This window comes from Rhynchophorus ferrugineus, unplaced genomic scaffold (assembly GCF_030347505.1).
Source record: "Rhynchophorus ferrugineus isolate W39M unplaced genomic scaffold, kcgeb_rfMv2 rfM2, whole genome shotgun sequence".
In the NCBI taxonomy this organism is placed as follows: Eukaryota; Metazoa; Arthropoda; class Insecta; order Coleoptera; family Curculionidae; genus Rhynchophorus; species Rhynchophorus ferrugineus.
The window spans coordinates 78,860,712-78,887,645 of NW_027472581.1; the positions used below are offsets into that span (position 1 = coordinate 78,860,712).

The 26,934-nt window shown below is 30.7% G+C and overlaps 3 protein-coding genes across 9 annotated transcripts in view; all 3 read left to right on the forward strand.

Moving 5' to 3' along the window:
• The first annotated feature begins 291 nt into the window (after positions 1-291).
• Positions 292-937, forward strand: mRpL14 (mitochondrial ribosomal protein L14). Its single transcript, XM_076396350.1, has 2 exons — positions 292-591; positions 643-937. The coding sequence occupies exons 1-2, from the start codon at positions 351-353 to the stop codon at positions 894-896; spliced, it is 495 nt and encodes a 164-aa protein (XP_076252465.1). The 5' UTR covers positions 292-350; the 3' UTR covers positions 897-937.
• Positions 938-1,376: 439 nt separating this feature from the next.
• Sfmbt (Scm-related gene containing four mbt domains) lies at positions 1,377-14,595 on the forward strand. 6 transcript variants are annotated; one of them, XM_076394984.1, is made up of 18 exons: positions 1,377-1,447; positions 1,835-2,043; positions 2,267-2,510; positions 2,760-2,979; positions 5,240-5,435; positions 5,509-5,673; positions 5,729-5,895; positions 9,030-9,216; positions 9,275-9,404; positions 9,455-9,595; positions 9,657-9,760; positions 11,172-11,357; positions 11,420-11,567; positions 12,691-12,785; positions 12,841-12,967; positions 13,017-13,153; positions 13,228-13,395; positions 13,450-14,595. In XM_076394984.1, the coding sequence occupies exons 2-18, from the start codon at positions 1,846-1,848 to the stop codon at positions 13,624-13,626; spliced, it is 2,790 nt and encodes a 929-aa protein (XP_076251099.1). In that variant the 5' UTR covers positions 1,377-1,447; positions 1,835-1,845; the 3' UTR covers positions 13,627-14,595. The 6 variants fall into 6 exon arrangements, with proteins under 6 accessions (XP_076251099.1, XP_076251101.1, XP_076251100.1 ...); XM_076394986.1 differs by having other exon boundaries at positions 13,026-13,153; XM_076394985.1 differs by having other exon boundaries at positions 9,455-9,589.
• Positions 14,596-16,011: 1,416 nt separating this feature from the next.
• The window catches only part of crp (transcription factor cropped), a 109,592-nt gene continuing 98,669 nt past the window's right edge, over positions 16,012-26,934 (forward strand). The window contains exon 1 of one of the 2 annotated variants that reach the window (XM_076396348.1): positions 16,012-16,463. In XM_076396348.1, the coding sequence (XP_076252463.1) occupies positions 16,387-16,463 (77 nt within the window). In that variant the 5' untranslated portion in view covers positions 16,012-16,386. Of the gene's footprint in view, positions 16,464-16,995; positions 17,334-26,934 lie in introns of those variants that run through there. The other variant, XM_076396349.1, reaches the window with a different exon arrangement.

Below are 26,934 nucleotides of genomic sequence, written 5' to 3' on the forward strand. Positions count from 1 at the left end.
TCTACGAATAAAGCAAGAATGCAAATATTTATATTGTAATATGAATATATTTTGAAATCTAAGTAAACGAAACATAATAATTAATACATTAATAAAATTCTGTTTAATTTTATCACTAAATAATAAAATTACATACTTTCCTTCCAAGGTTCAATAACGCACGCTCCTGAACACTAACAGTTTGATATGCACTCATTTATAAGTCAACAGACCCATCTCTCCATATTATGACGAAATATGATTTCTGTCATCTTTCAGCACCATCTACCCAAGATACGTGAAACTGTTTTCGAAACAGCAAATTTCTAACCTAATATTTTAATATCCAAATAATATAAATTATTGAGTTTATGTTCTGTGTTATAAATACAGTTAAAATGTTCACCAAACCATTTATAATGCAGCCTATTATATCTGTTACACTTTCAGTAACAAAACGTAGTTTTCACGTATCTCATGTAAAAAATGAAATTCAAAAAATGACTAAGCTTCGAGTTGTGGATAACAGCGATATAGGAAGACAAGCTATGGCAGAAGGAAAACCCCCAAAATGTATACATGTTTATAATAGAACAGGAATTGGCTACATAGGTATATACTTTAGTTATTTATATAAAGCCATGTAGAATATTTATATTTTAGGAGACAAAGTACTTGTTGCAATCAAAGGAGAAAAAAAGAGGGGAATCTTAGTAGGTCTTAAACAAAACCAGAAACCGAAAATACCTAAATTTGATAGTAATAACATTGTACTAATTGATGAAGGTGGTACTCCATTAGGAACTAGAATTCATGTACCTATTCCAACAATTTTACGAACTATATTAAAAGAAAAAACTCAGTCAAAAGGTGCTGATTATACAAAACTATTAAGTATAGCTTCTAGATTTGTATAGATATTTTAACAAAATTGTAGAATAAAACGTGTACATATCTATTTTGTGTATATGCCTAAACCAGTGTTTTAAATTTGATAAGTTCTGACACATATCGAAGAATTCCTTCACCAAATTATCAACATTTTCATATATATATAATAATTTTTTTAGTTAAATATTTATTTATATATATACATATTTATAAATTGACCAAATTAGAAACAGCAATGATTAACTGAAGCACAGAATTTTTTTTTTCTTTATTGCTTTATCAACATAATTAAATATAATAAATTATATCTGCGCCATCTAGCGACAATATAATATTAACCTTTATAAAAATATAATTTAAAATATATTCTATTAATATACCATCACCAGATTATATTTTCAAATCACAATTTGTAATTATTAAATATTTTAATTTTCATTAGAATGTACTATTTGTCTTTTAAATTATTTTACGAAATTTATTTCTTGTATCTAGTCTTGCAGTTGGCTGCACTGAAGCTTTGCGATTTTTGACAGTCACTACTCGTTAAAATTTTGTGGAATCTCAAAAAAATCGTGTAGGTCTTTTTCAAATATACATAAATTTTAACTGAAAATGTTATCGAATCGATATAGGGCAAAATTGGAAGACAAACAATAATTTTCTAAAATGAACGGTACGTTATTTTAGCTGTTGTATTAGTAGAAAATCTTTTGTTTGCAAACACCCAAATCTGCCAATGTTGATAGTTTTGTATTTCTTTTCTTTTTTATAACATTAAAACGTCTGTCGTACACTATTCGATTTTGTTATATATAGTTAGTCCTAAAAAAGCGTGTATATATCGGAGAATCTAATTTCAATTAAATGCCGAACATATAAACAAGATTAGATCTCCAAAAAGTGTAGTTAATGCGGTTGTCGTTTTCGGAAGAAGGAAGTGTTTAAAAAAATATTGTTACAGTATACAATACTATGCCCGGTATGGCCGAAATGGGCATGGTATGGATGGGTTCACAACAAGCAGTTGGAGAAGTGCCTATGGGTCTTATGGCCAACGAAAGCAATGAAATTCTTTTGGATCAAGACAATGTTTATTACACACCATCAAACCGTAGTATGTCCAGCCAGTCAATGGATGATATACATAGTACAATGCACAGCTCACAAGTTGTAAGTAAATAAATTTTGTTAAAATTGTTTCAGTTAGTACAGGTATTGTCAACTGATATCATTTAACGTCTACATAAAGTTAGTTAAGCTCAATTGAATTGAACTGATAGGTCACTAGGTATTAATGGAGGGTTTAATATTTAAGTAGTTTTAGAGCACATGAATCATACAATTGATTCCCAATTATGTAAGAAGTTATATTAGTTATATTATTTTTGTACAGGACACAGTAGAGAATTATGAGATGATGCACTTTATTGATATGAAAAATGAGAGTAATGATTCAAGCTACCTCGAAGATGATAATTCCCAACCTGTATATATGATTACTACAGCCACCCAAACTTTGCCTTGTCCGACACGGAAAATCAAACCTGTCAAACATCCAGGGCTGGTATTAAAAACACCAATAGCATATCAGGGGAACACTGATCCATCTGTGATACCTATTCAGAAGGATGGAATAGGTAAGCATCATTGGTTAATATTATTCTTATTATGGTGTTTGTATTACGTTATCTTTATGCCACTAAACCTATTTTGATTTTTATAGATTTTCTATTATGTTGTTACAATACTATTTCAAAAATTATTTATATACAAAGTTAAATCACAGCTATTTACATTTGCAATAATGAAAACCTACTTATTTCTATTTGTTTAACATATTAATAGCCTACCAGGGTCATAAATACCATCATTTTTCTTTCTTTTAGCTGTTTGTGAAAAATGTGGAGCTATAGGTGTGAAACATGCCTTTTACACGCGGGAAAGACGATTTTGCTCTATGGCTTGCGCCAGAGGATACAGCGGTCTGATACCAGAGCCGCTTCCGCAATCCAACCCAGACACACCCGAAGCGAAGCAGCAGTTTGCCAAATATAGATTCTCCATCAAGTACGATGACGATTTCACCGATACTTACATAGATTCGAGGTAAGCAATATACCGATGAGGTTGGTACCGCGCATCGCGTGAACGGTCGATGATTTGAAGAATTTATGCGCTCAGCATTGACGTTTTTTTTTTCTTATCAGTATCAATTCAAACGAAGTAGTACTGGAACAGGTAGATAAAATCGGTTGCTACAGCAAATTTGTGTTCGTTGCAGAACCGCTTATCATATATTGCGAGGACGTAAATTAGTTTTAAATATATTGCAACGGTTATTGTCGGCTAACGGTCTATTGTTTACCAACGTAATTTTAAGCAGATTTATTCTTCAAATATTATTTAAACAAAATTTATACACAAAAACGATTTTCTTAAGATTGTGATTGTTTATATATTAATGTTGAATATATAGCTGACTATATTCACTAGATATGACGCCGTTTGATTGTACCTCCATCAGGTGAGTTACTGGTTGTTTTTGCAACGAAAGGTAATACGGATTACTATTTGTTATTTAAACTCATTTGAAAATAAAACTAACATTAGAAATGTAAAAAATGTCTTTTTTCCATCAGCCTATATTATCATCTAATACCAATCAAAAATTAATAAAGGATTTTTTTAGTTTTCTATATATTACTGCGCCAAATGAGATATTTATTAAAATTACTAGGTAATAGTGCCAATACATGGTGTGAACAATAGAACTAAATACTACATTCGTAAGCAAAATTTACTACAAATCACTAAAATGAACTTAATTCAGAATTGTAGACACAGCAAGTGCTTCTACACAATGGGTTTCCTACTCGTTATCGATGGGACAAAAGCACACACTAGCGCGAGTTTAAAAAATATTTGTCCACTTATTTACCACTATGTAATCAAAATAACTAAATAACATCAAAATAACAAATTATGCGTTAACATCGGACTCTTCAACTTTCGAAGCGAATTAATTTCATAAATCGTCCAAAAAGACCGCAGTTCGTGAAGATACAAATTGCCTTCAATACCCAACTTATACACTACACTTAACATCCTCTTATTTTTGGATCTTTATCAATCGAAGATGTAATAGCTGATATAAACATAGTTGGGCATAGTTAATCCAAAAGTAAACTCCTTAATAGTCGTAAATTCTGGGCTTTGCTTTTCATCTGGTAGCTTCTGATTTTTTCTTTCTCGAACTAGGTAACAGTACTTCTACCTTTCCTCCACCTTGTTGCTGCTTTCGCTAGTACTAATAATACAGTGTATTTTTTAAACCTTTCGACTATTGCATTTACAGTCAAAATGTTGGGTAAAAGGCTTCGGCCAGCATCCTTAGTCTTCTATAAATCATTAAAAAAAAAATCCACATAATGGGACATTTGCGAAAGATATATAAAAATGCACTGGGTGTCTAATATCTTGCACTATTTTCACAATAATTGGTAGGATATAAGTCCCAAGATACTCTTGAGCTTCACCCTCAATTAAATCTAGCGCTCTAACTATTTATGACATATAATCTATTCAAAAAAGCAGTGAACTCACTTCATAACAGTTAACCTACAAAACTCGCCTGGTTGTCAAATGTCTGCAAAATTCTTCAAAACAATTATAATAATTACAGGTTTTAAACCGACAAACGTTGTTTTAGCGCTTTTCTTGTTTTGATAAATTTTAGATTGCTGCTTATTATTACTCTGATTGAATATGTTGAAGCTATCAGATACAATGAAAGACTTAGAATACGTATCTAATTAGTTGCTTCGAACACTTACTATAATGTTAAAATAAATTATATTTGATAACATTAACTTATTAGTTTTAGTTATTTATAGTATTAGTTTCATTATATTATTTAGATTAGATATATAGCAAAACCAAACTGAACTCAAAGTTGGTGCGACGTTTTGACATCTAAAATTTAGATGACGTGAGTTCACTGTATACAACAAATCAAAAATATGTATAAGAAAATTATTAAAATGTCTACATTCAAATATTAGATTTTAGTTCTTTACACAGTATAAGTTAAAGCCAGAGAGACTTTCTATAAAAGTGACACTGATTTTTTTGTTAGTTCATACAGCGTCGAAGGCGTTAATATATTTTTAAAGTTAACCCGTTAAACAGATTATTAGGTTCGTTTGTCTATATTAAAATTATGTTGAGCAATAAAGTCATTTTTTACAACTGTAAAGCTAAATCTTGAAATATCCGCTTTATTTCCTCGAACTTGTTGAACAAGCTAATTCATTCTTTTTTTATCTATAATCTCTGTATCTTTATTCATTCATAAAATATTTTATAGGTTACCGCAAATACAGAAACAAATACCGCAAATCGACGATACCATCCCATTGGTACGACGAAAACCATCCGAGTTGGCTAATTCCTTCAGCTGGGATTCGCAATTGAGTGATCGATACTTCGTAGCCGCTCCGGTTACATGTTTCAAACATGCTCCCATGGCTGATATATGGGAGAATATCATGGTGGGAATGAAAGTAGGTATTCCCAGCATCATAAAACTAATATATTACCTTTTAAGAGATACTGTAGCTGCGTTCTTGTTGTTAGGTTGAGGTGGAAAATACAGACTGTGATAATGTGTCTGACGCTTTTCCGGATTCTTTCTGGGTGGCCACTGTTATGAAAATAGTCGGGTACAAAGCACAGTTAAGATATGAAGGTTTTGGCGCGAACGATTCCAAAGATTTCTGGGTTAGTTTGTGCTCAAACCAGGTAAGCAACAATCAATAACACCGCCAACCATATATCATTTCATTTTTTTATCTAGGTCCATCCAGTCGGCTGGTGTGCGACTAGGGGGAAGCCTTTAATACCCCCTAAGACGATAGAGGATAAGTACAACGATTGGAAGGATTTTCTCCGTAAAAGACTGACTGGTGCTAGAACATTGCCTTCAAATTTTAGTAATAAAGCGAGTGAAAGCCTCAAATCCAGGTAAACGCAACTACATTATAAAAATTTCCACTACATTACATTACATGAATTTTGATTTAAATTTTAATATTACTCAAGTTCTGTTGGGATAAAATTGAGTTAACAAAAAGTAATCAAATGCTTTAGCAAAAATGCAGGAAACATGAATTATATATAAGGAGTAAAAGGTAATAACACCAGATAGCAAATATGTTAATATATATAGTTTCAATTAATACCCATTATGGTTTTCTTATTGTTTTAAAAATTAAATTTGATTACATTTTTATTTTAAAGTGAAAGAAAACCGGTTATGTTTTATTTTATTCAAATTGTAATCTTAAAAATTCTAAGATAGTTATCAAAAAACGAAAGTAACTATTATATTATACATTTTAAAGCATCTTTCAAAATGTTTTAGTCCTATCAAGATAATGTTTGCTTTTTTTCCAATGGAATAGTATAATGAATAATAAAATCTTACCTTTACTGAGTAAAATCTGACTTTTAGGTTTTTTCAAGAACATGACATTTTTCAGGAAACAGAAATCTACTTTTATGAGAATGTCTTTGAGTCATTTGCCTTTGATCATTTTTTTGGTATCTTGATTTTCGCAAACGTCTCAGATGTTTTGCTTTCCGTATTTAATGATCTACATGGATTCGTCAAATGGTTCATATAAAATGTATTTTTTGCTATTAAGTTTGATGGGAACTACTTTATTTATACGTTGGACACGAAATCTTAAATATAATGTATATTAATTGATTTAATCCGAAAATTAAATGTGAAATGTTAAATCTGTATAATAAAAATGTTTAGTTTTAACCAATTTTTATTCAATATTTTGATGACGTAGTCCGTTAAATGATAAATAATTTTGACGTTTTTGACAATAAATGTGTAACACAATTAACGTTAAATTTTTTGACAACATATAGTTAACTGGTTTGACTTTCAAATATTTCCTGTATTTTGCAATAAATGTTTTACACATTTGGCAACATATTCTACAGGTTTAAATTTCGAATATTTCCTATATTTGGCAAAATATTCTACATATTTAACAACAGGTATTTTACAAGTTTTACCGTATTTTATATATTTAACTTTCAAATATTTCCAATATTTGACAATATATTTTATATATTTGACTTTGACTTTGATTTTATATATTTGACAAACATTTTATACGTTTGACAACATATATTTTACATATTGGCTTTAAAATGTTGCCAATATTTAACAAACATTTTATACTTTCCACAACATATATTTTACATATTGACTTTTAAATATTTCCTATATTTTATATATTTGACCTTCAAATATCTCCATTATTTGACAGTAAACATTTTATACATTTGACAACATATATTTTTCATATTGACTTTCACATATTTCCAATATGTGATAGTCATGAAAATATTTTATATATTTGACTTTAAAATATTTCCAATATTTGACAAACATTTTAAACGTTTGACAACATATATTTTACATATTGACTAATATATTTCCAATATTTAACAAACATTTTATAGGGTTGACAACATATATTTTACGTATTGACTTCCAAATATTTCCAATATTTGACAATATATTTTATATATTTGCCCTTCAAATATTTCCAATATTTGACAATATATTTTATATATTTGACAAACATTTTATACATTTAACAACACATATTTTACATATTGACTTTAATATATTTCCAATATTTAACAAACATTTTGTAGGTTTAACAACATATATTTTACGTATTGACAAACATTTAATTCATTTGACAACATTTATTTTACATATTTGACTTTCAAATATTTCCAATATTTGACAAACATTTTATACATTTAACAACATATATTTTATATGATCTGACATTTTGACTTTCAATTATTTCCGATATTTGACAAACATTTAATTCATTTGACAACATATATTTTACATATTTGACTTTCAAATATTTCCAATATTTGACAATGTATTGTATATATTTGACAACATATATTTTACATATTGACTTTAAAATATTTCCAATATTTAACAAATATTTTATAGGGTTGACAACATATATTTTACGTATTGACTTTCAAATATTTCCAATATTTGACAACATATATTTTACATATTTGACTTTCAAATATTTCCAATATTTGACAATGTATTTTATATATTTGACAACATATATTTTACATATTGACCTTCAAATATTTCCAATATTTAACAAATATTTTATACGTTTGTCAACATATATTTTACATATTGACTTACATATTGAATATTTCCAATATTTGACAAACATTTAATTCATTTGACAACATACATTTTACATATCTGACTTTCAAATATTTCCAATATTTGACAAACATTGTATACGTTTAAGACCATATATATTTTATATGATATTGACATGTTGACTTTCAAATATTTCCAATATTGACAAACATTTAATTCACTTGACAACATATATTTTACATATTTGACTTTGAAATATTTCTAATATTTAACAATTTTATACGTTTGACAATATATATTTTACATATTGACTTTAAAATATTTTCAATATTTAATAAACATTTTATACGTTTGATAACATATATTTTACATATTGACTTTCAAATATTTCCAATATTTCACAAACATTTAATTCATTTGACAACATATATTTTACATATTTAACTTTCAAATATTTCCAATATTTCACAATATATTTTATATATTTGACCTTCAAATATTTCCATTATTTGACAAACATTTTATACATATGACAACATATATTTTATATATTGACTTTCAAATATTTCCAATATTTGACAATATATTCCAATTATTTAACAAACATGATATACGTTTAACAACATATATTTTACATATTGACTTTAATATATTTCACTTTTGAATATTTCCTATATTTGACAAAATATTTTACATATTTGACTTTCAAATATTTCGGATATTTAACGATAAACATTTATACATTTGACAATAATATTGTATACATTCAACAACATAAATGTTACATATTTGTGTTTCAAATAATTGCTATATTTGATAAAATATTTTACACGTTTGACAACACGGTATTTTAAATATTTAAAGCAAATTACTTGTATACATTGTATTTCAATGAATGATTTATTATTATTTTCAGGTTTGATCTAGGCCTTAACCTTGAAGTTGTTGATAAAAATCATATCTCTCGAGTTAAAGTCGCTGTGGTCCACAAAATCGTTGGCAAAAGATTAAATGTTAAGTATTATGACATGCCGCAAGAAGATATGGGTTTTTGGTGTCATGAGGACTCACCATTGTTACATCCGGTGGGTTGGGCGAAAAAGGTATTATCATCTCCCTTAGATTGTATGGTAGTCAGCATCTATACATATTTTGTTGCAGGTGGGTCATCATCTAGTAGCACCTATTCATTACGTAGAGCGTCTTAGTCAAGGTATATTTGATGATGATGACGCCACTGAGGATTTATTTAACCCCATACAAGTAGGATCACCAGATTACTCTAGCACTGGTAAGTTACAAGATCAGTGTTTTGAACAAGTTCAAACTGTCCACTTTCAGGATTCTCTACCGGTATGAAACTGGAAGCTATTGATCCACTGAATCTATCATCAATATGCGTCGCTACCGTGATGGACGTCTTGAATTATGGGTATATTATGATAAGAATTGATACATATGATTCAGACGCGACAGGTATGGGTAAGAATCGATGAGCTATTTGGTAGTATAGAGATCTTTTACTAAATTCTTATTGGTTTAGGTGCTGATTGGTTCTGTTATCATGTGAAGTCGCCTTGCATTTTTCCAGTCGGTTTTTGTCAAAGTCACGGCATTCCATTGACGCCACCGAAGGGTTATGGCCAAGTAAGTGTTGCTATGCACGTTAAATAGAAATGTATGAGATTGAAAATGAACACTTTTACTTTAGTTACAAAATATTGTAGTTTAACAGAAACAAACAGGTACTTGTTGAATCTACTGTACAGGCATTACTACTGTTTTGGTTATATTAACATTAGCAAAACTTACATTGTAAATACTATAGGCTAACAAAAATTAAAATATTTGTTGGCATACTGATTCATTTGAACAACCATTGGCATAGTAGGATGTAACTTACTTTCTAAAGAAACAACTAAATGGTTTATTGTCCTATCTGAACAAATTTCAGTTGTATTAAAATACTTTTTGATGATCTGAAATCCAATATTTCTACCCAAACTTCCAATTGGTATGGCTGAGCATATGCTCTAGTTCAGTCAGCCTCTGATGGCCATACACCCAGAACTGCGATGGTTCTACCCAAATTCTTCAAATTTTTGCAATAAATAAAAAATTAATGCCTTTTGGTATTTTCCAAAACTCCAATAAACTAAATTAAAGAATGTTTTGAGTAATTTAGTTAAGTAATTTTTTTTGATAAGTTATTTGATTCTGATCAATTGAATGAATATAAAAGGAAAAAGCCAAAACAGGTCTCCCTAGGATGATCATACCAATTGATAAGAAATGTATGAGGACATAAACAAGAACTTGTTCTTTGATTTTGATTGTTGTATTTTAAATGGATTCGACGATTTTGAATCGGCAGTGAACAAAACCTACAATATAAACTAGTTAAATTGATCAATCTTGCTACAGTCGACGAGCGGCCGCGGCCGAAAAGACCGATTTCGCCACATCAGTCTGTAAAGTCTAGTTAAATTAAACTTGAGAAGAAAAAAAATATGAAAGCCAATACTTTTATAGTGCTTATTGACTAAAAAGTTATACAAAACACAAAATTACATTTAACAAAGATAAGACGAAAATATTCCGTTGAAAATACAAGTACACATTAAAAACTAATTATAAATCAAGAGGCAGAACTATGTTTACTATGTCAATTAAAAAAAAAATAGCGGTAGATATAGTAAGAAAAGTAAAACAGCAACGAATAGTGTAGTTAGGGCATGTGTTAATAAGTACGGAAAAAGTACAATAACCTGTTAGAACTAGGAATGAGAAAAACGTCAACAGGTTAAATTAAGGTGTCTTAAAAAAGAAGTAATAACTGAACGAACAGAGCTTCCTTAGCGGCGATATCCTTTTGATTATGTGCTAATCCATTCATTCATAACAATTCACTATAAGGTATTAATTTGGATAATTAGCAATCGAAAACAATGATTCAGAGCCCACATTAAAAAGCATATTGCATATGAACGTGATTTACCTTATTCGATTTATAACATTTTTTTTTTCTGTTTTATATACAATTTCAATTATATTACAGGCGACTTTTGATTGGAACAAGTACCTACTAGAAACTGGCAACATACCGGCTGATCCGTCACTCTTCAATACCTACGTTCCATTACACGGTTTTGTACCGGGCATGAAAATCGAAGCTGCCGATTTAATGGATCCCAGACTAGTCTGCATCGCCACCATAGACAAAGTTGTCGGCCGATTGCTGAAGGTAATCCTTTCGAACTTTCAAAAGCTTCCAATCTATCAGAAAAGTGTTTTAACGTTACGCAGGTTCATTTCGACGGATGGGATGAAGAGTTTGATCAATGGCTTGATTGTGAGAGTTCAGATATATACCCGGTTGGTTGGTGCCAAAGTGTCGCTCACAAACTGGAAGGACCACCCATCCAAACAGCACCAACCACAAAGAGTCCTAAAGGTAAACAAATATGAGCATTATTTATGATTAATTTGATTTGTGTTTTATTAAAATGTATATTACACATAAATTCTAACATTGTTCTCCAACTAGGCCCATTAATTATTTGATATTTATTCTGAATTTCTTTTTTTGTAATACATTGGGTATGTTCTTTTCATTTTTTCCTGTCTTTTATTTTAAGACGAATGGTTACTCAAGGTTTCGTAAAATAACTATAACTACCAAGAGAAATGCAATGAAATATTCCGTGTTCTGAAAACCTCCTTATATAAATCATTCATCTTTTTTTTTTGTGTGATCCTGAATAGTTAATATTTTATAATTAAATCCTGCTGCACTTCGTCTCTTAACGTCTTGTAGCCAAATCAATGGCTGCATTCAACGATACTAAATATAATGAATAAATATTTTATTGATTTCCTTAATTTTACCCAAACCGGTTAAATGTACAATAGCTCAAAATAGAAGACATTATTTAGTTAATTGATATATAGAACTGGTAAGTACACATTTTGGTGCTATATCAATTTTCACAAAAGAACTTAACATATGTTAATATAGGTTTTCCAATAAGGGCGGGTTTTTTTGCTGCGTCTGCTTAACTTTTTTATTATTCTAAAACTAATACTAAATCACCATGGCACGTCCAAATACTCAAACTTTATGATCAAGAGGAGTCCCCTTAAGGACCCAAATTTTTAAACGAAAAATCATATTACGATGATAAGCGATTTCTTTAGGACGTAATAAGGACGATTAATAGTAACGTACGCCACTATGGATATTCTGCATAAGTCTATTAGCCATCAAGATCATGTGACTTGACCCCGCTAGGCTTTTCCTTCTAGTCACAAGGACTGCCAATATGCTTGAATCCACCCATGTCTTTAATATCAACATAACCCACGCCATCGCTGAAACTCTACTGGTTATTGAAAACTGTACCACTGATATTTCAACGATATTATCGAACGCCTTTCAAATAAAAACGATTTCATTAATACCTCCTATTACGATAAGAATAGTACAAGACTAGCCTTTATTAAAAAACCTTTTATTATCAAAACGCATTAGATTCAATCTCCAGTAACAATGTATTAACAATAAAAAATTGTTTTAGTTAAAAGAAAAAATCGAAAAAAGAAAAATAAAGACAATACAAAGACCAACACCTTGGGTACACAGTCATCAATCCAGCTAAGTAAATTATCCAGAGTAAGTACAAGATCCTATTGTTAAGTATCATAACTAAGAGTCCTTTTAAATTTAGATAGATGCACAGGAATCTTATGAAATGGTATCGCAAGGTGTTGAGGAACAAGAAGCTGAGGATGATCAGTCAGTCAGTATAGATCTCAAAAGTGAGGTCAGTGAGGATAATCACGGACCTGAAACTGGTAAGGATATTTCGTAGGTTATGTTCAGAATTAAGCTTCAGTTGGTTAGTTTTTCTAGCTCAAGAACCAGCAGGACCTGATCAAAGTTTACCAATTGCCACTAATGAGGTGACGATGATCACCAACGTTAGTTCAACACTTAGTAGTGAACCACCTTTAGAGAGAAAACCCACCACTTATGTTAGTGTAAGTCATCTATGTTTAGCACTGTATCACATTTTATTTGTTGCTTCACTATGATTAATAATTATGAATTCCAGTCATCATCTAGTACAAGTTCCAAATTAATACCTCGCTTGATCGATAATACAAGTAGTACAAACGATGCTGGTGGTGAGTTATGTCCAGACCAATGGAATGTATTTGATGTTGCTCAGTTTCTAAGAGTGAACGATTGTGCCAACTACTGCGACGCTTTTAGCAAACAGGTATAATAATTTCCTCTTTTTTAACGAGTAGTTGGTTAATCTCCACGCTTTTAGAAAATCACGGGGAAAATGCTCATGAACCTCAACAAGGAGGACATCCTACAGTACACCGGCGGAAAAGTCGGTCCGAGTCTAAAGATCTATGACCTAATACAGCAATTGAAAATCAAAGTAAACCCCGCCCAGTTACGCCACATGAACATTAAAGCTAATATTAAAAAGTTCTTATAGTGCCTAAAAAATTATAAAGAAAAAAATCAGTGAGCTAGTTAGAGAAAATTATGGTAGACAAATAGAGAGAATGGGAGAGTGAAAGAGAGCGGAAGCAAGAGAGAAAAACGAGAGATGAGATATATGCCTAGCAGGTCTTGATTTTCATCTAGGTAACTATTTCTGACTTTTATTTAAAGATGAAAAAACTTACACTCGTCTAGTTTTTTCTGGTTTTTAAAGTTGTCGATAGTAATATATCTAATCTCTCCAATTTATATGACCCTAACTATAAGGTAAAACATTAATTAATCAAATATTATGGTGACAGTTTAATGATACATTAGTTAAGTTAAACATTTGATTTTTCCAATTTGATTTGATAGGGTGAGCTGCAAGATTTACTATAGGAAGTTCCATGATATCACAAAATATGTGGATGTGCGGTTTTGTTTTGATGATATTACATGATCACCTTCGATTTGGTTAATTCATTATATTTGGTTCCAGATAAGAATCAGTAAGTTAACTGGCTGTATCAGAGTATAAACTGTCTCTAATAATAAGTTGATTAATTTTCTATAGATCATATTGCTATAGTATTTAAAGATACTGTATATATTAAACCAAAATACTACTATTGTCATTTAGCAGTTTTTTCCAGTATTTTGTGAATTTTACTTTTTCTATTTTGTGATCATTTAAATTAAGACCCAATATTATTTACAGTTCGTATTATCGTTGTTATTTCTATTACTTTAGAAATGACTGGCTAAACCTTCGTTTTACAGGATGTAGATGTAGCATTTCCATTTTTTTTTTCTTTAAAGGATTTGTGAGATTGTTTTGCATACTTTAGTAAAAAGCTTCTCCTCCTTCATTTATTTATTATGCTCTTATTTGGAATAGTTCAAACTTACTTGGTTTGTAGCTTTCTGATTTTTCTATAATTTATGTTATAATAAAAATATCAATAAAAATCAAAACGTATTAAGTAGTGTTACTTATTTGTTAAATGGAACTGTATACCCTGTTTGGAAAACTGTTCCACTGCAGCTATGAAGATATCTCAGTAGGTGCTTTGGATCATTCCTAAAGATAATACTGACATGATAATACTAATAAGTTTTATTCTTAATCTCTACTGGCTACAAGAAACGAATCGATTCTACTTCAACACCATTAATGGTAAGAGCTTTACCAAGTGTGAAGTAACATATCATTGAGTAAATCAGTGAAACTGGTGGTTATTAACAGGTTGTTTTATATTTTAGTGGACAGTGGACAGGACAACTGATGTCTCATATTAACACAATAAGAACAATTCTTTCATGGGTGCTTTACTCTGCATAGATTATTAAGCATCACTAAATAGAATATTGATGCAAAATATACTAACACTGTAGAGATAATATATACTGTATTTATTAGTATATAATTTATATAGCTGGTGCTAGCTAATACGACTATACTATGGGAAATAATGAATGGAGTAAATATCTGAGCATGAAAGAAGTGACGTTAATTATATATCGGCGGATATAGATGTTACATTTTTGAAAATATATTAATAGAGTTGATATACGCAATAATCTCAGATTTTGCGGATTTATTTAACTATAATTATGGATTATTCAAATTGGCATCTCTTAAGAAAAGATAGGATCGAGATTTTTAATTAGTAAAATTGTCTTAAAAAAATTAAAATGCCCTTTTATTGTTAAGTAGTAAAGGTCAAGGTATTCAAAACTGATATACGAATTGACTTGCAGAAGATCATTTCAACAACACGTTAGATTTTTACGTCCACTTATAATTGAAGAAAAACTATGATATATTTCCCAGAATACATTTCCATAAACACATGTTAATTTGTTGAAAGTTGAAATTTAACCGGCAACGGTAATTTTTCAATAAAATAACAGGTAGATAATTAAATACATTATCAAAAATAGTAACTTTCCAAATTATATTTTTGTTTCGCAAATTAATTGATCAAAAACCATATAAATGTAAGTTAATAAACATTTCTCCATGACTTCAAAATTTAATGTCAAATAATAACATATCAAAGGATCATCTATCTAAATCATTCCCCGTGAAAAATATGCCTTTCTCTCCATGCGATAATTTCGTTACATCGTTGGGTCAACAGTCAACAAAACCCGTATTATTTTATCTACTTGAGAAAACATCAACCGTATCGTTATCAATAGAGGTGTCAATTTTCATTCATGCCACTTTCATTAATTTTGACCCGCGCATATAGGTGAGTACTCATTTACGTTAATGAATCGTCGTACTCTCAAGTACTTTTAAACTGACCCTTGTAGGAAAGATCAAGACCATGTAAACATGGCAACGTTGCGGGGCCAAGAGACGGGCGGGGCATACACTACAGCTGGCAGACGATACGTATATCCGTTGCGCTCTCTCCGCGTCAAAAATAGTACCCCATATAGCCGATACATTTTCGGTGCAATTTTGCCAATTTACGACATTTATTTGATACTAAGTGAAAATATTTTACGTTTCGTTGGAAACGATGTAAAACAAAAGTGGTGATTTGAGTGTTGGATGGGTGAAATAACGCAACGTTTTCGCGTATGAATCGAAGTGTGGCGTCAACAGTCTCTCAGCTGTTTCCCGCGCTCACAGAAAACCCCTGTGAGGCATACTTGTCGTTTGGAACTCGCGCTCTCGAATTTTATTCGTGTTCGAATCGGTTTTTTTCTTTGAAAATCTTAACAGTAATAACGGACAGTGAGTGACCGTACAGTAATGTATATGAGCGAAGAAAGAGGATTGTTCGAGGAAAACGGTGACGAGAAAAAAGAGCTTTTGGGAAACATCACAAGGTAAGTGTACCGCATGATTTCGCCCGCGTTTCTGTACACATGATTTTGACAACTAATGTACGTCATCATTCGGTCGCTGCTAATCTCTGATGATACTATGTCCTCTCATTTGTTTCTGTGCGATTACTGTTGAATGATTCGTTTTTAAATCGGGATATTTAGACATAACACGATTTGATAAATGTGTAATGCGCCATGTGTACGTGACTTTGGCGGTTCTTGGCTGGGCCCCAGGTCTCTACATGTCTCCGCACCGCGCGCGACGCATTTCCGTGTCGTTGGGGCCGTTTTCTCTCGGAAATTGATCCGCCAGCACGCAAATACGACTCTTGTCGCAGCTGATGCCGCCTAAATATAGGTTTTAATTCAGCCGTGCCGGCACACGGCTTAAAAAATACGCGCATACACAGAGCTCTTGCATCTTTGTGGCATTGAGATGAATGAAATAATGATTCATACTATGCTTATGCTATGTGAAGCTTGTACGTGGGCTAATATGGTTATAAATATTTACGAGACCAGGCGTGGAACCCGGTCGAAACGATCCTGGTGTTTTCGTATACGTGCACGCAAACCCTTGCGAATGCAGTGTGCTTTCTCTTCGTCCAGGTCGTCTGAGTTTATTTTTCTTTTTTTGCGTCCTGTCACCATCGGTAACGAATTTATGGGTGACAGGTGAAAGGGACCAATGTATAATGTTTCCTTATATCACACGGCGTGAACAACTGTTGTAAAATTCTCTTTGGTAAATCTGTTTAATGATTATTATATCATTAGGAAATTCAGGCTCGTGATACTATATCGGAAACATAGTAGCACTTGATTTCAACTTGTAAACAACTGAAACAAGTATTACTAGGAATGCTTATTGTAAGGATATTTTTTGTGTTGTTATTCTTTAGTTTTAGCATATTATTGGCTTGATAATTGGTAATTTTGTTTTTAGCAATGTAGCCTTATATTTTTCAGTGACATTTAAATAGTACCTATGGTTTTTTATAAATCGCTACTGTTTTTATTTTTTTGCGTAGATCAATTTAAACAATTTGATGTATAATCAATGGTCATTGCATGTTTCATTCCACCATTAGGTCATTATTTTGTTTATTTTTATTTTAAAAAGGACATTTACATTGATTTGTATGTTATCTTAGAGCATCTTGTGTTTAATAAATAAATTTCTGTTTTTTGACCTCATTCGCAGATAGTTATGATCTTTATGTTTGTTAGTTAGTGTTCTGCATAATCCATATTATTGAATAATCGAAATAATCAAGTAGTCGTTCGTGTCATTTATAATATAGTCTTGCATAATATTATAATTTTTTCAAATACAATAAGAATATTAATAATTTATTTTCACAAGTGATAAGCTTCTAAATATAAGAAATGAGTTTCATTTTTCCCACTTTTGATTTTAGACATATTAAATAAACAATATTTAAAAATGGCTTGGATATGGCTTAATATCTTTCATGGATCTTTTGAACAACAAACAAATTCATTTAAATTAAAAATAGTATTTACAAGTAAGAATCTTATGCCAGGCGGGTGCCATATATTTATTTCAATTATGCTTCTCACTTGAACATTGAATGATTTGGATGTCGCATTGTGTAGATACTAAAATATAACCACTGTTAGGCAAAACTTGACATTTCCCCGTTAGATGTTTTCAATAATTTATGACGGTTGAATGATAAGCATGGGCCTGTCGAACTGATCTGTCTCGTAATAGACATCTATAAGTCTCCTAGTTATTATAGAATTTTTAAAATCAAATATTCACCAAGAAGTGGGTTAAGATTAATTATGTTCGGAACCAATGTTTAGACCGATAGAATATGAATTGAAACCGAATGATAATAGCTTTCGGATACGCGATAGCATTTCTAATAATATCAAGTAAACAACGTGGACTATTGCAATGTAAAAAAATCGAGTTAAAAATAGATTTTAATAATCTACTGCAGACCACCGTTGCCGCTTTGTTTGGTGGCTTTCGGCATTGGTTTTTAACTGCAGGATATGGCTTTTTAGATCTTTATTTATTTTCCTACATTGTTATTTGATTGTGGATCAATTGTGTCTTCGTTTTTTAACTTTTTAAATGCCTAATTAAACTCTTTGGCATTCTTTTTTAATACACTGCGCTGTTTTTCTTAATGATTGTCCAATTAATTATTAAAATACTAATTTAGATTACTCCGACGAGATCAGTATTAAGCATAATTCATTATATTCCTTGTACTAAAATTATACTACAGTTATAAGATGAAGTAATTTTAATGTCTGTTTTAAAATTAACTTCTTGGTAACTTTATTCACCCCCAAATTCTAATTTTAATGAGGTTTTATAGAATTTTATATACTTAAACGGGTTACTCTTCTTTTATTCCATCATGTTTTGTTCTTCTGGAGTTATTTTGCATAGCCATACAGCTACTTGAATTCATTGTTTTAATATGACTTCGGTACAAATGAGGAAAACGAAACTATACGTCTTAGAATTTGAACTCTCTGATTGGTAAGCACTTAAATTGTCCGTTTATTAGTTGAGTGGTTACATGAAATAGTTTTTTTTTATTTATTTATTACATTATTACTAATCGACTAACCTACAATTTATCTTTACAACTTAAATCTAAGTATATAGCTGGGAAGACTCATCGGTCCTATCTTAGTCTGTGGTGTAATAATGTTTAGACTGCTGTTTTTCTGTTAAATGCTCCTCACTGCACTAAACTACACAAGATCAAGTGGTCTTGAGAGACATGAGAATGTCCTCTTGCGATTATCTTGATTTCTTGAGTGACATTCGGTTTCTAAAGGTCTCGGTGTAAGTAATCGGCCTTATAGTATCTAGGTATCATCTATCTAGGTGATTTTGTTCTGGAAAACTTCTATTTATATAACCGTTCGCGGAACATCCTCATAATTGAATTCCGTATGTCCATATAGCTTTCAGTACATGGTTGTGTAATAGCAATTTATTATGTAGTGATAATTGTGATTTACGTCCAATGAACGAATACATTTTCATGCATTCACATATGGAACGACAGTATTATCTTCAGTATTAGTTTCATTATTTCAGTATTCAGACAGTATTATCTATTGTTTTTGGTGCTTATACAGTCTGATTATATGTGAACTGCACATACCCAGATTTACTTTCGTTAATTTTTATTTTCCAGGTTTGGGTTTAATTGTTTTTATTATAACTTAAATTATATTGTAATTTTCATGTGGCTTCTTCGCTATTGTCTCCGACAGCACGAAATCGTATATTTTTCATTTGTGGTATATAAGATGTATAGAGTAGATAAAGAATTGGCCCTAATACGCTTCTTTGGTGCTACACCTGCTTTAGCTTCTTTTATTGTAGAGTAGGCTTCCTTTAGAGAGAGTCAAACTCTTAAACATTCTGGTTGTAATGTAAGATTTCAATAGTTCAGTGTATTATTTCGGTAACATTTTCTGCAGCTTATGAACCCCATTAGGCCGTCATGCTGCACCTTATCGAACATTTGTACTACATTTAAAAATATAACTGAACTTTTACTTTCATAGGCAAATGAAAAATTGAAATTCCCCACGTATCATTAAATAAGCCACAAAAGTATTTTGCTATTTCCTAATAATTTTTTACTTTTTTTTATAATTATATTTTAAAGTCTCCTTTTTTACCAATGATAATTTATCTGGGCTGGACCTACAGTTTAACGTGGGCTCCGAACCACGGTCTTCGGCATTAAGCCTACCGACTGACGAAACTTAGAAATCATCCCAGAATACATTCGGTCTTACCCAGCTTGGTTACTGGCGTGACTGGGATCATTTTATTTGTTGGATTTTGTCTAAGAACAATTCTGTCGCCTTTACCACTGCGCCAACTAAGTCGGCCATTTTTTAGTTTGCCTTTATTTTTTTTATTATCATTTTAATTGGAAATCTTTACATTATGCACATTTTAACGACTTGGCAACATATTTGTTTCATGTTAACCCTTTCTCCTTTCGATATTTTCATTTTGTTCGTTGTTTTTGAAAACCAAAAACAGAATGAACGTATGTTGCAATAAGTATGACGAGACAGTGCGTTGGTCAATATCGATCTGTTATTGGTTTCTTTTTCACAAAAAGATGGACGCTCGGTGCAATCGAGCGATGAATCATTCCATAAAATTAATGGCGCGTCGGCCAGCGGCATCATAGTCCGAAATCCACCGCGCCACGGCTAAATGAAAACTGCTCGGTCATCATTCGCGGACAGGGGCAATGCCTCGGTAACCCGGTGCCCCAACAAAGGCCCCTCCTCGTAAATGGAGGCGAGAAAATAGCTCGAAAAAATCGTACTGTCGGTTTCGATTGGACAGTACGAATGTGCCGAAATTCGTCGAAATTTCACCTTGTTTCGAGCCCCACCAGACGCGCTCATCTTTCGCCGTGACGTATCTTTGATCCAAGTACCCGTGTTGTAGCTGCAAAGAGTGATTTTAAATGTATTTATAGCTTTTTTATTGATTGGTGTTTTGTCGAACCTAACGCATTATTGTATGAAATTTAACAGTCAAATTATCACTATTTTAAAACGGAAAAATCTTTACATTATTTAACAATCAATCAACATTAATCTAACAATTATCTTTAATTAATGCTTGCCGTTTTTATTGGTATATTTTCGCATCTCTTAACTCTCTTATCTCATCTTCTCCAGTCACGAGCTGGCACTTGAATAAAAGTTCCACGTTTGTCTATTCGCTGATTGGCGCGGAACAAACTTCCAGATTTTATTACGGAAATGTTCCCACAATAGGCAAATTTTAGTTAATTAATTGGAACTTCCGGATAATTTAATTAAAATTACACTCTGTCATCTCTAATCATTAACATTTATCTTTAATTAATGAGTCATTATTAATAAAGATATTTATATTCTTATGTATTTAAAACTTTGCTTCACTGTACCAGTAAAAATGCATAACTTCATAACGTGAAAATGTATCTCTAATTAATTACCGCGCTCAACAGATTTGTCTATCTTGACACTGAATCAATTAACAAGTATCAAATATCATATAGTTATCAGTTTATTTAATAGGAAATTATAATATTTTATTAGTAAAAAATAAATTCACTTGAAACGTCTGCAACAGAAACCGACGACATTTCAATGGATAATTTGTATTTCTAGGATTGTTATCTCTAACGTATATAAAATTTACATCATATTATCAACTTCGCCGTTATTAACCAGTTTCGGTTTAATTTTAATTGTTGTATTTAATTATTTTGTTAAAAACTTCTGAATGCTCTTTGGGCTCATGTCTAACTAACTTATAATAAATAAGTTTCTTTAATAATGAATAAGCCCAAATGTAGTTGTATGTAATACCTTCCGTAGGTTTGTTCAAAATATGAATCTAAAAGTCTGGTTATATATAATTTATGTTTCTAATCAATTAATTGATTTTAAAAAGTTCGTAGTAATCTAATCATTGTTTTTACTATATTTTTATATTCAATTAAATGTAACATCGTGAAATGTAGAGTCTTGATTTTTTATTGGTTACTATCTCTAATTAACTATTGCACCTATCAGATTTATCTATATTATCCATCAATTAAACTGAATCAATTAACAACTATTGTGTATTAAAGATCAAACATGTTATCAATTTAATAGGAAAATATATTTTTACGGGTTTTTATTAATCAGCTTGCTTATATTTCACTAGCAAAAAATTAATTTACAGAAACCAACGACATTTCAATCGATTGTGTTGCGAATTTGTGTTTCTGCCATTGTTATCTCTAATTTATATAACATTTACATGCAATTATCAACTTCGCCGTTATTAACTTGCCTCGGTTGAATCTTAATTGTTATATTTAATTATTTTATTGGAAATTTCTGGATGTTCTTTAGGATCACCGTTAACTAACCTATAATTATTATATTTCCGTAATAATTAGTCTTTTACTATGTAATACACAACAGGATCGATTATTTAGTGTAATGATTATCTTTGATTACCAATTATCTACTTGAATATTTAATTCAATAAACACTAACATATTTTGCATTTTGAATGTTATCTTTAATTGATTAGGACTTTTTGAAGTTTTCGTATTGTTTACGTGTCAAATTAGCGTCTAATTTCAATAATTTGAACGTTGATCGACCCTAGCTCCTTTATCCTCGGATATTTTTCGTTACCCCCACAAATATTCCTGGAGCAAACAACCCGAACCGGCCGACAACTGCACGGAACGTTTAATTCGCGAAAGAAAATTTTATTTATAGTATAAACCGGTTTTGGTTCCACCGGAGATCGGCGGCACGGTCTACGGTCGGTCAGTTAAGAGGCACCGACACCGCTTTGTCGTATTTTTCGTACCCCGACGAATTAAAAACGTTCCTTGGCAGAAGAACGCGTATATATCCGAAAGGAGAGGAAGAAGAGGTACAAAAAAACCGAATAAAATCGCCAGAACAACAGCGTTCCTACCAAGTATGTTGAACTCGGTTTATCAGCACCGGCCGATGCAAGACCCCTGAATCGCTCGGAGAATTTCTAACGCTGATAAAAGACGGGAAAGAGAGAGAGGACCGCGAGGTGCGAGCGAGAGGCCCGTGGCGGGCGAGAGAGATGGCCGATTTCGTATCCGGTTCGGGGCCCAGTCGTTATGTAAGGAATGCAACAATAGAATGTCGGTATGGTGGTACCTAGGTCACGAGAAAAGTTTCGACGGTGATGGTTTTGCTTTTACTTCGCGCGGCAATTTCTCTATCGACCGTTCGCTGCACCGCTTCGGAAAACGTCGTCCTTTACACCTTGATAATTGCATGATTTAATTAGCGGTAATTACCCGCAATTATACGTCGAACTTATCCTACCGTTTAATATCTCGGCCATTACCTTAAAAAATTTTGATTAATTAATACTGAAATTTTACCATCTAACGGCAGTGCCTATTAATAAAATATGATCCCGTGGATTGTCATGATCTGTTATCAATCATTGTCACTAATTAAACTAAAAACTGTTATTAACTGTAATAAGAATTATCCCTTGTCGCTAAAGAAGTCTTTGAGATCAGATATCTTTAAATAATTAAATCAGCAAGTTAGCGTGAATATAGAAATTTTATCTCTAATTAATTTCTATATGCAACTACTGATTAATATGTCCTAATATCCTAATATCATATGTCGTAGTGTGACTATAAATTACCAAGTGGGAAGGAAATAATTATCGATATCTATCTCTAATTAAACCAAGAATCGTTATAATAATTACTATAAATAATTGAGTAATGTTAATTTTATATAATATTTAAAACTGACAATGCAAGTTTAACTTAATATTTATTAATTAACTTAATATCTAATAATCATTAATTAACAATATGTAATTGCTAATTAATACACCCTAATGAGTAGGACTATAAAAGTGTTACAATTATTATCCCTCGGTTTCTCTAATTAAATTGAAACCCGTTATAACAGTTATAGACATAACTGAATTGACTTAATTGAATTAATAAGGTGATTTTATCTGATATTTAAAATTGAACATCCGATTATATTTTAATGAGTAAACTAACAGGGAAGCACTTAGATGAGATGGTTGTCTCTAAATAACATATCCAATAACTTATTATGAATATATAATTCTTATCTTTGATAAGTTGTCTCTACATGCAATTGTTAATTAATTGACCGTAAAAACTATGACTATTAAAGTGTTAACTTGGGCTAAAGGGGCTGTTATAACTATTATCGCTCAGTATCTCTAAATCAAACGGAAAGCTATTATAATAGTTACAGTTAAGTGATTTTGTCTAATATTCATTTGTCTTAATATATCATTTAGATGAAATAGTTATCTCTAAATAATTTAAATAATAATTTGTTATGAGCGTAGAATTTCTATCTTTAATTAACGGTCTCTATGTGCAATTGCTAATTAATGTGCCCTTTGAGCCTGACTATTAAAAGTGTTAATTATTATCTGCCATTATCTGTAATTAAACTTATAATCTACCCAATAACTTATAAACATTTAATTATTATCTTTAATTAACTGTCTCCATGCGCAACTGCTGATGAATATGTCCTGATAAGTGTGACTAGTTAGTGGTAAGGAAGGTATCTCTAATTAAATTAAAAGCTGTTATAATAGTTTTCATCTATATATCATATAATAATTATTAAGTTATTATATTAGTAGGTAATTAAATCAATAATTATTATCAAATTAAACCTTCAGTAAAATTAATTAAGGAGTATTAACAATACTCATTACAATTATTTATATTTATGTATAACTGTATAGTAATAACACTGCTACAGGATTCATTATTCATTATCTCTAATTATTTCTATTGTCGCCATTATCTAAAATCGAAGCACAATAAAGCACAATTATTACGTATAATAATAACCAGCACATTTTTATTTATTCTTATGATCTTTAACTTAATGTGTAATTGAATAGAGCAGCAGTATGAATAGTTTTGTATGTCTGGACAGTTGTTGCTTTAAAATGATGTTACAATTTCAATTTCATTTCATATATTATAATTTCATTTCAATGTTGTTACAAATTGTAATTTCATTTAGTAAAAAGGTCCGTCATCAGTTCAGATAATAACGATCACTGATTAATTCATTGAATAACTCTGAGTTTTAGCTAGTTAAAATTCAAATTAATTTAAATAAACCAAATTAATGCTATTGAAATTGTAATTAAATATTAGTTAGATTTTTAGTTTCATTATTAACTTCAATACCATTTGTTTGTGAAAATTTCTGAAATATTTACCTCTATGTTAATAATCTTGATATTTAATTCATTAACATTAATAATTTTAATTGGTTATTACAAGTGTTTTTACATTTACTTTTTTAATTATTTTTATTGTTACGTGAATTTCCATCAGATTCTTTTCACGACACTATCCTGGCCGTGATATTTTTAAAACTACTCTCGTTTCTCAGATATGATCTTTCTGCGTTCTTTGTGATTCTGTATCGATACTATTTATTGTGTGACCTTCTCGTGTGTATCAGTCAGCTTTGTTACACCACCTGAACATTCTATTGGATGTGAATTCCACGGAAATCTTAAAGCAAATAATTTTTTGTACCTGAGTTCAGGTAGACAACCTTATTTGTGAGTCCGTTAAAAATGTCTTTGGTCGTCAGATGTTCTATTTTAAAATGGACAACACAAAGAAAGCCATGCATCACGCTGGCAAAAATGTGGTGGGTAGTTACTTGAATACTTCTCAACCCCGATGAACAAGCAATATTGTTAGTTTTCTTTATTCTAATTAGATGTTATTTCATCATCACTATATAAGTGATGACACCAGGGGTAAAATAATTTTGATATCATGAAGAAACTTTAATCGTTACTGTAAATGGAAATAAAAGGTCGTAAAAAAACTATTAAGAAGTAAAAGGCAAATACAAAGCAGTCCCTATTATTTATTAATCATAATTAAACTCGATAACTGTCGCCCGAATAGCTTTATACTTTTTCCGGATATACCAACATAATTAAAATCCATAAAACTTTCATAAAGTGAACTGAAAACATTTTTATCGACAACTAGAGCTTAAAGTCATTCTAAATAATTAGGATTAGGTTTTTTTATTATTCACATAATATTTTGTTCGATTTATAAAAGGGTCATTATGGTGTCCGAAATCATTTTTAATATTAGTAAGAATTATTTCGTTGAAAGTTAAATCATATTTTATGATTGTTGAACTAAAATCAGAAAACTAAATGTTGTTGAAAATATAAATAGATTTTTTTAATTGTAACGAAATTGTATTTTTAACGGAGTTGTAGTTTATTAATTACAGAAAAGTATGCTGTCAGTTTTACCCATTCAATGGTGAACCTTGGCTTAACACGATTTAAAACGTCATATGAACGTAACCTTTTAAATGACGTTAGAAGGAATTGACGTAGTTAGACATACATTTAATTAACGCTATTAAGAGCTCATTAAAATAACTCAATGGTTAATAGCATCAGAATTATAACATTGATGTGGTTGTTGTTATGTTTCGAAAGTTTATGAAGATAGTCCATCTTCAACAGTGATATACACTTTCTTACGAAGATCATTTTACTATAATTATCAAAATGCAGATTTTTGATCAGTGGTGTTGAGTATTGGTAGTAGTAGATAGTAGATATAATAATACTATATATAATAATAGTATATATGATAATAGTATATCTAATAATAGTATATATAATAATATATAGTAGTGTAATAAGTAGATAATATAAAAATATTGTTCCCATCTTAACTTCTTAATTGTTTGATTAGTATTGTATTTAGTAGTATTTTAGGTGGTTTTTTGTGTTTCGAAGTATTTTCAATGTTTCGAAGTATTTTGAATTGGAATGTTTCCTTGTTTTGGAGTTCTTCAACCTAAA